General features: G+C 56.4%; 1 protein-coding gene across 1 annotated transcript; it reads left to right on the top strand.

The window, feature by feature from the left end:
* Positions 1-669: 669 nt before the first annotated feature.
* Positions 670-5,563, top strand: ZNF853 (zinc finger protein 853). Its single transcript, XM_065892320.1, has 3 exons — positions 670-760; positions 3,189-3,682; positions 4,202-5,563. Exons 1-3 carry the CDS (start codon positions 676-678, stop codon positions 5,561-5,563), a joined length of 1,941 nt encoding a protein of 646 aa, XP_065748392.1. The 5' UTR covers positions 670-675.
* Positions 5,564-11,677: the final 6,114 nt, after the last annotated feature.

The following is an 11,677-nucleotide window of genomic DNA, read 5'->3' as shown; positions in this document are numbered from 1 at the left end:
CCAAGGTGGACACAGGAGAGAGGCGGGGAGCCCTCCGGACCTCAGGACTGCCTGGGCACAGGGCCAGACAGGCAGCCCGCCAGTTCCGTGGGTCGTGGTACCCTGGAAACCTGCCTTCCTGGGAGCTGAGGTGGCACCTGGACCGACCCATATGGCCTGGAACCGCTGGTCTGCTGGCGGCCTGGGAAGGTGGGGTGAACCCCCCAGCAACCTGGGAGGCAGGAGGTCAAGGAATTGAACAGACTTGTCACTGCGTGGAAGGGGGCTAGGGGAGTGTGAGATGGACACGTCTCTCTTTTTTCTGCAGACTTCCCCAAATGTCCCTTCTGGGAGTGCAGCTAGCCACCTTAGTATCGTCCCTCAGTGACGCGCAGCTGCATGGGCTGCCCCGGCTGTGGGGCTGAATAAGGGCCCTGCACAAAGTCTGGAGAGGCAGGACTCCTTGTGCAGGCGAACGGGCTGGGGATCCAAGCCTCTAGGCCACCCCTGCTCATCCCTTTCCTGACTGTGGACCACACGGTCCTCCTTTCCAGCAGGGGTGAGCTGCCAGGTCTGGGGGTTGTCAAGGGAGTTGGTGCCCCTGGGCCCAGGGCTCACAGCACTCCTATGCATCTGAACAGCTTCCTTCCTTCCTCAGCACAGCTGGCTCCCTGGGATCTCCATCTGACTGCCAGGATGGAGGTAGGGCCGGCAACCAAGACCTTCGTGCTGGAGCTTCAGTGTCTTGAAGATGGGGGCTCAAGGCCTGACACCCTCTCAGGTGAGGGGCTGGTGGGGGGGGGGGCTCTGATGTCCTAAACCAGGAGATGGTCCTCAGGTCCCCAGCGAGAATCCTTTGACAGAACCCTGGCCTGCCACAGCTGGGAGGGAGCCCTGAATGGTGGCGGGCAGCCTGCCGTCTGGATGGGCACCCACCTGGCAGTTTCGGGGTGTGGAGGGCAGACTGCACCCACTCACGTCGGCAGGTTCACATCGAGAGAGCAGGTAGCTCAGGCTGCAGTCTTGCTGGTGAGGGCTGCCTGGCAGTGCAGACGTTCTCAGCCCCTGCCCCAGACCTGGATAAGTGCTGGCTGGGACCCTCTGCTGTTTCCCCAGGGCTCACACAGCCTCCATCTTCCTCCCACTTGTCCCTGGCTCCAGACTCAAGGTCCCAGATTGAATTCAGCGGCACATTGGCCACGTGGCTTTTCTTTGGCCTCTGACCTCGTCCACTTTTCCTTGACCTCTGCTTCCATCCAGCTTTCTCTCCCCTCTTGCCCAGAGGCAACTGTGGCCCTGCAGAACCTTCCAAGACCCCGTCTCTCTCTGGGACCTGCTCTGGGCGAATCTTTCCATGGTGGCCACACTCGTGGGACCCAACTCCCCACTCTGGGCTTCGAGGGTGCTGAGTGAGGGGCTGGGGCAGGGTTGAACAGAGCATGAAAAGGACCAAGGGAGCTGGAGGGGTTGGATGGGGATGTGTGGACTTAACTAGGACTCTTTGGGCTTTTTTCTTTTTGCCCGTGCTGCGCAGCTTGCAAGAGCTTAGTTCCCTGGCCAGGGATTGAACCCACACCCTCAGCAGTGAAAGCTCCGAGCCCTAACCTCTGGACCGCCAGGGAATTCCCAGGACTCTTTTGGCTTAAATATTTAACTGACAAAAATCTCGTGAGAGCAGACACATCAGGTGACACTTAAGTATACATTTACTACAGCATTGTTGTTAACAATGTTTAAAATGCCATAAGAAGTCCGGAGTGGCCATATGGCCAAGCACTGTCCTAGAAATGAGAGGACCCACACAGAGGCGTGCTGTGTCCCTGCTGCCCCCAGAGGTGGTGGGAGAATGGAGTGTCCATGTGACCTTCGATTTGCCGAGAAAACAGGTTTTCATGGCTGTCTTCCCTCCCTTGTGAGTGTATAGGAAAAATGCATTCACTGATCCATTAGTCTAAGCAAAGGTTATTGGGAATAGTTTCCTAAAAGGGAATTATTTACATGTAGATATCCCTTGGCTTTATGAATTCAATATATTCCTGGAAAAGTAGCCAGAAAGCAAAATTTACAAAATCAAACCTCTACTTCCCATTACAAAATTGAAAAGATGATCTCAAAGTGAGAGACTGCGTGTGGGTTTTGTGAAACAGCAACGGAATGAGTCCTTACACTATGTCCTGTACCGTGCTGGGGCTGCTCATTTATCCCCTCTAATTTTCACGATTTCCCTGAAAGGGATTTGTCTCCTTTAGCAGATGGGGAAATTTAGGTTCCCAGGGGTTAAATAATTGGCCAGTTGCCATGTTGACTTGGGGCTGTGAGTTGGTCCTTTCCATCCCAGAATAACAATCTAAAACACTTCCAGCCTAAGGACTGTTTCAGATGGAGCTAGTTATATCCTCAGTATTTCCAAACTGTTTGTTAGTTTTCAAACCCATTCCAAACCCACAGGGAGAGGGATTTTTCAAGCACCTGCTAGGGGTAATGTCAGGGCTCTTCCTGCTTCACTCATTAAGCTGTTGGTGTGGGTGTCACTAAGCTATGTTACAGACAAGGAGGGCCCTGAACCTGCAGGAGGTTAGACAGCTGCTCACTGGTAGAGTTTTTCTGAACTGAGGACTTCTGACCTGGAAACCTCGTGTTCTCCCTGACACTTTGGTGACTTTTAGAAACTGCCGCAGAAACACTGCCAGGCAGCCTTACAGAAATTCTTTATTATGTACAGAGAAGGTGAGTTCCATTAATTTAAGGTGTGACCTTAACTGAGGTCTGAGTTCAGCATGGGCTTGTGGTTTAGCCGTGGGAATGGCTGGTTCACCGTTTCCTACTGGATGGCAGCTAAGCCCAAAGGACTTCTCAGGGAGTGGTGCTGGGGAGCCACAGGCACCCACGGTGTCACTGCCAAGGTCTAAGGCGTGGAGCCTGTGTGGCAGAAGGCCCAGAGGAGAGGTCAGGGGGCTGGGGTCCAGAGTGATGTGACCAGCTGTCCCTGGGGCACATTTCCAAGCCAACTCCACACCTCTGGGCGTTTCCGTTTCTACCATACCGCCATTGTCACTTGGTCCAGTGTTTTGGGGTCCCTTCTGAGGGCTCAGGAGTGTATGGTACAGTGACTGTACATGGGGCAGAATAAGGGGGGAGATCCTGGGAGTCTGGATCGGAGAGCTGCCTGTAGATCTTTCTCTCCTGGCTTCCTGCCATTTCCGCTACAGGTGGCAGCGGTGGGAGTGAGAGTCAGGAGGAGGAAGAGGCTCAGGAGAGGAGCAGTAGCCCACCGCGGCCAGCAGTCTCAGCCCCTAGGGGGGCCGGTGCAACCGCTGAGGGAGCCCCGCCAGAACAGCAGGAGTTGCAACCCCGACAGTTAGAACAGCAGCCAGAGCTGCAGCAGCAGCCACAGCAGGAGCAGCTGCAACAGCTGCAGCCACGAGACGAAGGGTCAGGACCTCAGCCAAACTCGCAGCGGCAACAGCAGCAGCAGGGCAGGCAAGAGCGGCTGCCTCGACCACAGCCGGAAAACCCCCAACCTGTGCGACAGGAGCCCCTGAAACCACAGCTGCAGCTGATGCAACAGCAGAAGCAGTCACAGGGGCAGCACATGCAAGAGCACCAGCTGTCACAGCAACAGCAGGAACAGCTCCAGCAGCAGCAAGACGGGCAGCAGCAGCTGCCTCGGCAGCGGCAGGAACTACAGGAAAATCCCCAATCTGTGCACTGTGAGCAGCGGAAACCACAGCCGCAGCGGCTGCAACAGCAGGAACAACCACAGGAGCGGCAAGCGCGGGAACAGCAGCTGTCACAGCAACAGCGGGAACAGTTACAATCACAGCAGTTGCCACCGCAGCAGCAGTTACAGCAGGAACAGTCACAGCCGCAGCAGCAGGAACAGTCACAGCCACAGCAGCAACAGTTACGGCCGCAGCAGCAGGAACAGTTACAGCCGCAGCAACAGTTACAGCAGCTGCAGCAACAGTTACAGCAGCTGCCGCAACAGTTACAGCCGCAGCAGCAACAGTTACGGCCGCAGCAGGAACAGTTACAGCCACAGCAACAGTTACAGCAGCAGCAAGAACAGTTACAGCCGCAGCAACAACAGTTACAGCCGCAGCAGGAACAGTTACAGCCGCAGCAACAGTTACAGCAGCTGCAGCAACAGTTACAGCTGCAGCAGCAACAGTTACAGCAGCAGGAACAGTTACAGCCGCAGCAGCAACAGTTACGGCCGCAGCAGGAACAGTTACAGCAGCAGCAGCAACAGTTACAGCAGCAGCAACAGTTACAGCAACAGCAGCAACAGTTACAGCAGCAGCAGCAGCTGCAGCAGCAGCAGTTACAGCGGCAGCAGCAGGAACAGTTGCAGCAGCTGCAGCAGCAGCAGTTACAGCAGCAGCGGCTGTTGCAGCAGCAGCAGGAACAGTTGCAGCAGCGGCTGTTGCAGCAGCAGCAGGAGCAGTTGCAGCTGTTGCAGCAGCAGCAGGAACAGTTACAGCAGCAGCTGCTGCAGCAGCAACAGTTACAGCAGCAGCTGCTGCAGCAGCAGCAAGAACAGTTGCAACAGCAGCAGCTGCAGCCCCGGCCGCTGGAGCCAGAGGAGGAGGAGGAAGAGGTGGAGCTGGAGCTCATGCCGGTGGACTTGGGGTCAGAGCAGGAGCTGGAGCGGCAGCGGCAGGAGCTGGAGCGGCAGCAGGAGCAGCGGCAGCTGCAGCTCAAACTGCAGGAGCAGCTGCAGCAGCTGGAGAAGCAGCTGGAGCAGCAGCAGCAGCTGGAGGAGCAGCAGGAGGTGCAGCTGGAGCTGACCCCGGTGGAGCTGGCGGCCCAGCCGCCGGAGCTGCAGCTGGAGCTGACCCCCGTGCCGCCGGAGCTGCAGCTGGAGCTGGTGCCCGCCGCGGGGGGCGGCGGTGCCGCCGTCCCGGGGACGCCCGCCGCGGTCGTGGTGGCGCCCCCGGGCTACGTGGTGCTGCAGGAGCTCATGGTGCTGCCGGCCGTGTCGGCGCCCTCGGTGGTGGCCATCCCGGGCCCGGCGGGCAGCGCGGCCCTGACGCCGGCCCGGCAGCGGCGGCGGCGGCGCGCCCGGGACCGGCCGACCATCTGCGGGGAGTGCGGCAAGGGCTTCAGCCGCAGCACGGACCTCGTGCGGCACCAGGCCACGCACACGGGCGAGCGGCCCCACCGCTGCGGCGAGTGCGGCAAGAGCTTCTCGCAGCACTCGAATCTGGTGACGCACCAGCGCATCCACACGGGCGAGAAGCCCTACGCGTGCCCGTACTGCGCCAAGCGCTTCAGCGAGAGCTCGGCGCTCGTGCAGCACCAGCGCACGCACACGGGCGAGCGGCCCTACGCCTGCGGCGACTGCGGCAAGCGCTTCAGCGTCTCGTCCAACCTGCTGCGCCACCGCCGCACGCACTCGGGCGAGCGGCCTTACGTGTGCGAGGACTGCGGCGAGCGCTTCCGCCACAAGGTGCAGATCCGCCGCCACGAGCGCCAGCTGCACGGCGCCGGCCGCTCCCGGGGCCTGGGTCTGCTCCGCGGCGCGCGCGCGGCCGCCGGCGGGGCCCCGCGCGCCGAGCAGGCTGCGGACAAGGCGCCGTGACCCCGGGCGGGGGCCGAGGTCGGGGAGGGCGCCGCTCTCCCTGCCCCCCACCCAGGAAGCTCAGCGCCCGCTAGGACGTCTTGACCCAGTTCCGGGGTCTCGGGACGTCCTGGAATATCGCCGGGGAAAGGCTACCATCCTTCTCCCGGGTCAGCCGAGTGGCCGGACGGGTTCACCCTCAGAAACACTCCACAGGAGGAAGTCGACGAGGCTAAAACAGCAGGGATGTTGCACATCAGTGCAAACAGCACACGGTTCAGATTCGGCATCGGGTACCGATGGGTGAGAAGTCGGTCAGGGAAGCCTCCCTGGGAAAATCGGACTTACTGGAGGTGAGAGCCGCAGGGGAGAAATTCCAATGACAAGACGAGACAGTGGGTGACATTCGACAGAGCTCGAACACTAACCAGGGAGTCCGATATACGTGGTGCAACGCACGTGAAAAGGATTTGGTCCTGGTGAAAATTATTTCATGGGAAAAAAAGGAAATGTATCTGCACTAGGTAGAAAACTGATCAAGGCATTAAATTGTCCTCAGTGGCATTTGCCTTGAAAATACTTCCTAGAATGAAAATTCATCAGGGTGGATAAAATCCTGATTAAAATGTTTGTGTTCATAAACACAGGGTCCGAGTGTCTGCTGGGTCAATGTGCAAACGCCAGGAAGTCCACTCTGGGTGAAGGTGAAACCTTCCCTCCAGGGCCACCCAGGCAAGCCTCAGGCCGGCTCTAGGCCTCTTTGCTGCCGTGTTCCCATGCCCACAGCCGCTCCCTAATGCCTCTTGAATAGAAAAGCCTGGGGCTGAAGCAGAGGGCATTCTGGGAGTGCTGTCCAAGGTCCTAAGGGGTGGTCCCTCCATCCTTCCCAAAGAGCTCCGGGTAGCCCCACCCTAGCCTCCCTTCTCAGATGCCCGTCCAGGGACTGAGGCTATGGGGTCGGGGCCTTGAGACGCAGGGGCAGGTTCTCCCGGGCCAGGCTGTGCAGAGGGCTGGCCCGAGTAGACCCCGCCTCATCGCCGGGAGTCAGAGGGAGAATGTCAGGGACAGGGATTGGAGGCAACAGAAATGCTCTTTATGACAGTTTTGTAAGCATCTGGGGCTCAGTGAAAGCAGCAGCAACATGACGCCTTGTGGGAAGGCAGAATGATGCCAGGGGCGGGGGGGCACCCGCCACCTCAGGCCCCCAAGCCCTTCCTGCTCTCGACTCCCCCATTTGGCTCCTTAGATTCTGCCCTGCTGTCCTCCCTGCTTCTCCTTTACTAACAGAGCCTGCTACGTTTTACAGATGTGTTGGTAAGTGAGAAACAAACAACGAAAAATAAATTAAAATGAGGAAATACATTGTCCTGCCTGTGTTTTCACCTCTGGGTTTCATGGAGCTTCATTTCTCTGGCACATTTTCCTGGTCGCTCTAGAAACAAGGGACTTAGTATTCAGGCCCGTGCCCAGTGCCCCTCACCCTAGAGCCATCCTTGTAGCCTGAGACCCTTGGTGGGGGGTGGGCTCATTCAGTAAAACCCTCCTGGGAGGGGTGAGGACCAGACAGTGGACGCTGGAGAAAGCCAGTTTTGGCGTCTCCATGGCCTTAATAAATCACGCACACGTAGACCCTTGTTTCAAGGTCTGCTCCTGGGGAGCCCACCTTAAGACTGACGGTGTTGACAGCGGTCTTAGCAAGTGGAGTCTAAAGTGGGGACCCTGGGCTGGGACCACTCGCCCATTGTAGCAACAGGAGCCCCCTTGTGGGTGGTGACCCCTGGCCACTATACTGATGGACAGGACAGGATACCAGGTGAGAGGGGATGCCCCAGCTCATGCGGTATCTTGAGCACTTCAGAGATGTAAGAAACGGTTATTATAGGTACTGTGGAACGGGTTGGTTTCGCTGAGCACCATTAAAGCCACGATGAGGGTAAAAGAGAGGCTCGGGACCACAGTTATCAACTGAAGACACAGAGAGACCGTCAGAAGCCTCCATGCAGTATTTAAAGGGACTCGGTTCTTTCTGCCAAGCGTCGACTGCCAAGGACTAGGCACAGGGCGTAATGCAAGAGTAGCGAAACTTATGGCTTGGACCGGGCAACGTCCTTGAGAACACCAAGCCCCCACATTCCCCTCAACTCTGGGCAGCAGGTGTGACCCGATTTCCCTTGCTAGAAACACCAGCTGTGCCTCTTACCTTGTCCAGAGACCATGCAGAGGTCTGGTTGAGGCAGACGTCTTTCAAGACGATACTTGCCCTCCTATGATGAGGTTCTAGGCCCGGCATGGCCTGGCTGGGGCAGCGCTGGCTCTGCCAAGGGAGGGAAGGGATTATTCACCAAAGGACCTGCAAGTCCTGGCTAATACCTACCAGCGGGAACAAGGGAAGCACACCTAGGAGTGGATCTGGGGGTTGAGGGGCTGGGAGTGGGTGGCATATTAGCCTGGAGGTTGAGACACACCTCTGTGTCCCCCTGGGTAGCGCCCTGGCAAGGGCACCTGGAGCTGGTCCTACCGCTCTGCCGAGACGACTGCTGGAAGCTTGGACGTGACGATGGTCCACATCGAGTGAGCTGGGGTTGCCAGGACTGCCTGGGCAGAGTGTTGACTCAAAGTATCAGAAGTCTGGAGAAAATAGATGTTTTATTCCAAAGAGCCCATTGTTGGCTGTGCTGTGGGAGAGCCCAGAGGACCTTCCCTCCCCGAGGAGATAAGCCGTGTGCAGGTGAGAAGGCACTGGCTTCATTCAGGAGCTCAGCAAGAGCTGCTGTCTGTAGACCTGAGCTGACATTAGAAGTGCCTTCACGGAACTGGACTCTCTCGTGTCAACAGGGTGGCAGCATCCTTGGAGCAGCAGCGGCCAGATGTAATGCTGAACTCCCAGGACGAGACAGACATAGTTACTGAAATGGGCAGTAAGCTGGGGGTGGCGTCCAGGCCTGAAGGGATCCATGGTGATGGGTAGCAGACAATGGTGTTCCCAGGGACAAGATGGGTGAACAGCCAACTAGGCTATTGCTTGACTTATATTAAAAAAAAAAAGAAAAGTGGTGACCTTGAAGACCAATGTCATCTTCCCCGGTGGAAAGTCACAGTCTCTTTCCCAGTTCCTAGATCTGAGCCAGTTCTGAGCCAGAGCCCGCTGATCGCAGGAGAAGCCGGTCCCCTGGGCAAGGACTTTACGATGCGACAGTTCCCAGTATTCGTATAGAGTAGTGTTTCCTTGGTCCTTCCCCCAAATAGACCTGGGTCCGTTTCCCTGAGCAACCATTCACTGAGGGGACAAGGGTATCCAGATCTTTCAAGCAGGGGCTCTGGCTCCTTGGGGGTAAAGGTCTGAGTAACCCCATCAGACAAGCCACCTAGACCAGCAGAGATGCTAAAGCCAAGGATGGGGAAGATGAGAAGCGTCAGCCGGGGCCTCAGGGGCTGTACGTGACCCCACCAGCCCTTCTCCAGTCAGCGTTCTCCACCCAGAGTGGAATTCATATGGGACGCGAGTGGATCTGTGCGGGTTAAGTAGGGCTCGGGACAGATTCTCTGCCCACCTCTCCTTGGACGAGTCCTTACAGACGTACGGTCCCCCCACCCCGCCCCACCTAGCTTCCTACAGCAGCACCCGCAGGGGAAGGGGGCGGGGCTCCTAACCCTGAGGGGTGTGGGAGTGTGAAATCCCAGCTCCCTCCTCAGGCGAGGACAAGGCTTTGGCACCACTTCTCCTTAGGAGCCCTGGGATGCCATGGAAGCTTCCTTCCCTCTGTGTGGCTGTGCCTGAGCCCTCCCTCCCCCTCAGTCCCCTTTCCTATGCTGCGTCCCCCTCTCTCACCAGCTTCCCCTGGCTGCATTTCCTTGAGTGGTTACTGGTGCGCAAATGGTCTTCCATGGTCTGGTCCTGGGAAACCTCAGACAGGGGCCACGACAGGAGGGGAGGCGAAGCTGGTGGGCGGGCGAAGGTTGTTCCGGCGGCAGGGCTTGACAGGCATCGCTGAAGAGCTCAGAACCCAGGGGGAGAGGGAGACACAATGGGATGGGCCGCGGGGACAGAGCCACGAGCTCTGCCACGAGGACCCAAGTGGCCTCACGGGAGAAGTCTTCCTGGGTCAGAAGGTGTCTTTTTGGGGTTTTTTTGTTGTTGTTGTTTTTTGGCCGTGCAGCATGTGGGATCTTAGTTCCCCGACCAATTCCACGCCCCCTGCAGTGGAAGCTTGGAGTCTTAACTGCTGCCGCCAGGGAAGTCCCAGGAGGTGTTTGCAAGGTGAGGACTGGAGGGACTGCGGGGCTGGCTGTGGTGTGGGAAGCGTCCAGGCGGAAGTCATGCTGTGTGTGAAGGATCAGAGCCGGAGAAGCTCTGGATGTGGTTAGGAATTAGCAACTCCAAGGGTTTCCCGAAGGCCAGACAGAGGTGCTATGGGAGACAGGTGTTGGGCTGAGGGGTGGGCTGGGCAGGGGCTACAGTTTGTGGAATCACATGATTTTCAAGCCGAGAAGCTTATATTTAATCCTATGGATCAGTGTTTCCCATACCTTGGACACTGGCATATTGTATCTATTATATTCACCTTTACTACCACTGTCTTAATATTTGTCTTAAATGGCTGATTTTGTTCTTAAACAGATGTATGTAAAACGGGAACTGGGTTTCACCAGTACAGATGGAAGGCCAGTAGGGCAGCTCTGTGTGTCAGCTGGGCTGAGCCAACCACGTTTCCCAGAATCCCCTTTTCTGTCTCTGGTTAAGGAGGCCACACTCGGGGGCCTGCTGGGGGCAAAGAGAACACACACTGGGTGTGCAAGAAAGCAGTTCTAAATACAGTTACAACCATGTGACCCGCTGCAGAAACCAGGGCTGTAATAGTTCTCAGCGTTCTGCCCTTGTTTTGATGTGAATCTGTTTATTTACATATTAACCATTGTCTCCCTTTTTTTCTCCCATTTCTCTACCGTCTCATGTAAAACACAGTCATAGTAGTTAATTTTATAGCTCAGTATTTAAGTTACAGAGAATTAAAGGTAGAAGGGAAATGACGGCACCCAAAGATGGATAAAGGGGCTTTGTGTCCTCTGGGGGAAAGAGTTGGTGTGCTTTGGTTGCATGGGAGTAGTTGCGCCACTGTAGGTGGACTGGTGTGTTTGCTGGTTAAGTATGGTTTGTGGTTTTGGTTTCACACACATCGGAGGCCATGTTAGTGATTGCGCTGTGATCCATTTTCATCACCTCCTCTCCCTTACGCTGTAAGAATTCCCTGTTGAACCACGGATCTCTGATGGGCTTCACAGGAAAAAACCAACCAGTCACACTTAAACATAGAGAGCACACATCTGATATTAATTCCCAACAATATAACAATATAATTCCCAACAGTAAAATACATATATATATATATATATATGTATGTATGTATGTATGTATGTATGTATATATGTATATGTCTATATCTCACATCTAAGCAATCATCTTCAGGACGTGGCATTTCCATTTATCACTGGGAGGAGATGTGTGATGCTGAGATGGGAAATTCACAAAAGTTCTGCAGTGCATCCCAGCTCCCTTGGAAGGCCACCTGGAAAGAACCCTGAGTCTCCACTGGCAGAGCCTCTTCCTCCAGTCCTGGGAGTTTGCACAGGTGTCCTCTCCCCATCTTCTCTCCCAGAGCCCATGGATTTCCAGCAGCATCCTTGAAGGTGACTGCAGGGTTGAGATTGAAGGCCTCCTCACTTGTATGGACAAAACTCCACCAGGAAGCCCAGCCATGAACAATCTCGGGGGACACTCTCCTTCCGACTCCCATGCTGGGTTCTCCGCTCCACGGCTAAATGTGGGCAGGTTCCAGGGTCTGTCGGAGTCTGCTCCTTCCCTGTCCACAGCCTTACACCAGGTGGCCTCACCTAGCCCCCTGCCTTAATTACCATCCCCCTGCCCTAGACTCCCGATAAGGCTCTGACTTCTCCCCAGGACTTCTCAGCATCTCTCCCACCCCTACTTGACTTCTCCATTCCAATAGCATCTTAGACTACCTAGGCCTGCCCTCTGTGCCTGCTGTCCCCAGGATGACTCCTGAGTCCTGAAGCCAGCCAAGTGTGGACCCTGGAAGGCCCATGATCCAGGCCCTGCCCCTGGGGTTCCTGCCCAAC

This window comes from Phocoena phocoena, chromosome 15, assembly GCF_963924675.1.
Source record: "Phocoena phocoena chromosome 15, mPhoPho1.1, whole genome shotgun sequence".
Lineage (NCBI taxonomy): Eukaryota > Metazoa > Chordata > Mammalia > Artiodactyla > Phocoenidae > Phocoena > Phocoena phocoena.
This window is presented reverse-complemented; position numbering and strand designations above follow the sequence as displayed.

Coding starts and splice junctions, on each gene's coding strand:
- ZNF853 (XM_065892320.1), top strand. CDS start 676: ATGGAGGTAGGGCCGGCAACCAAGACCTTCGTGCTGGAGCTTCAGTGT. Junction 761..3,188: donor AAGGCCTGACACCCTCTCAG/GTGAGGGGCTGG, acceptor TTTCCGCTACAG/GTGGCAGCGGTGGGAGTGAG. Junction 3,683..4,201: donor TACAGGAAAATCCCCAATCT/GTGCACTGTGAG, acceptor TTACGGCCGCAG/CAGGAACAGTTACAGCAGCA.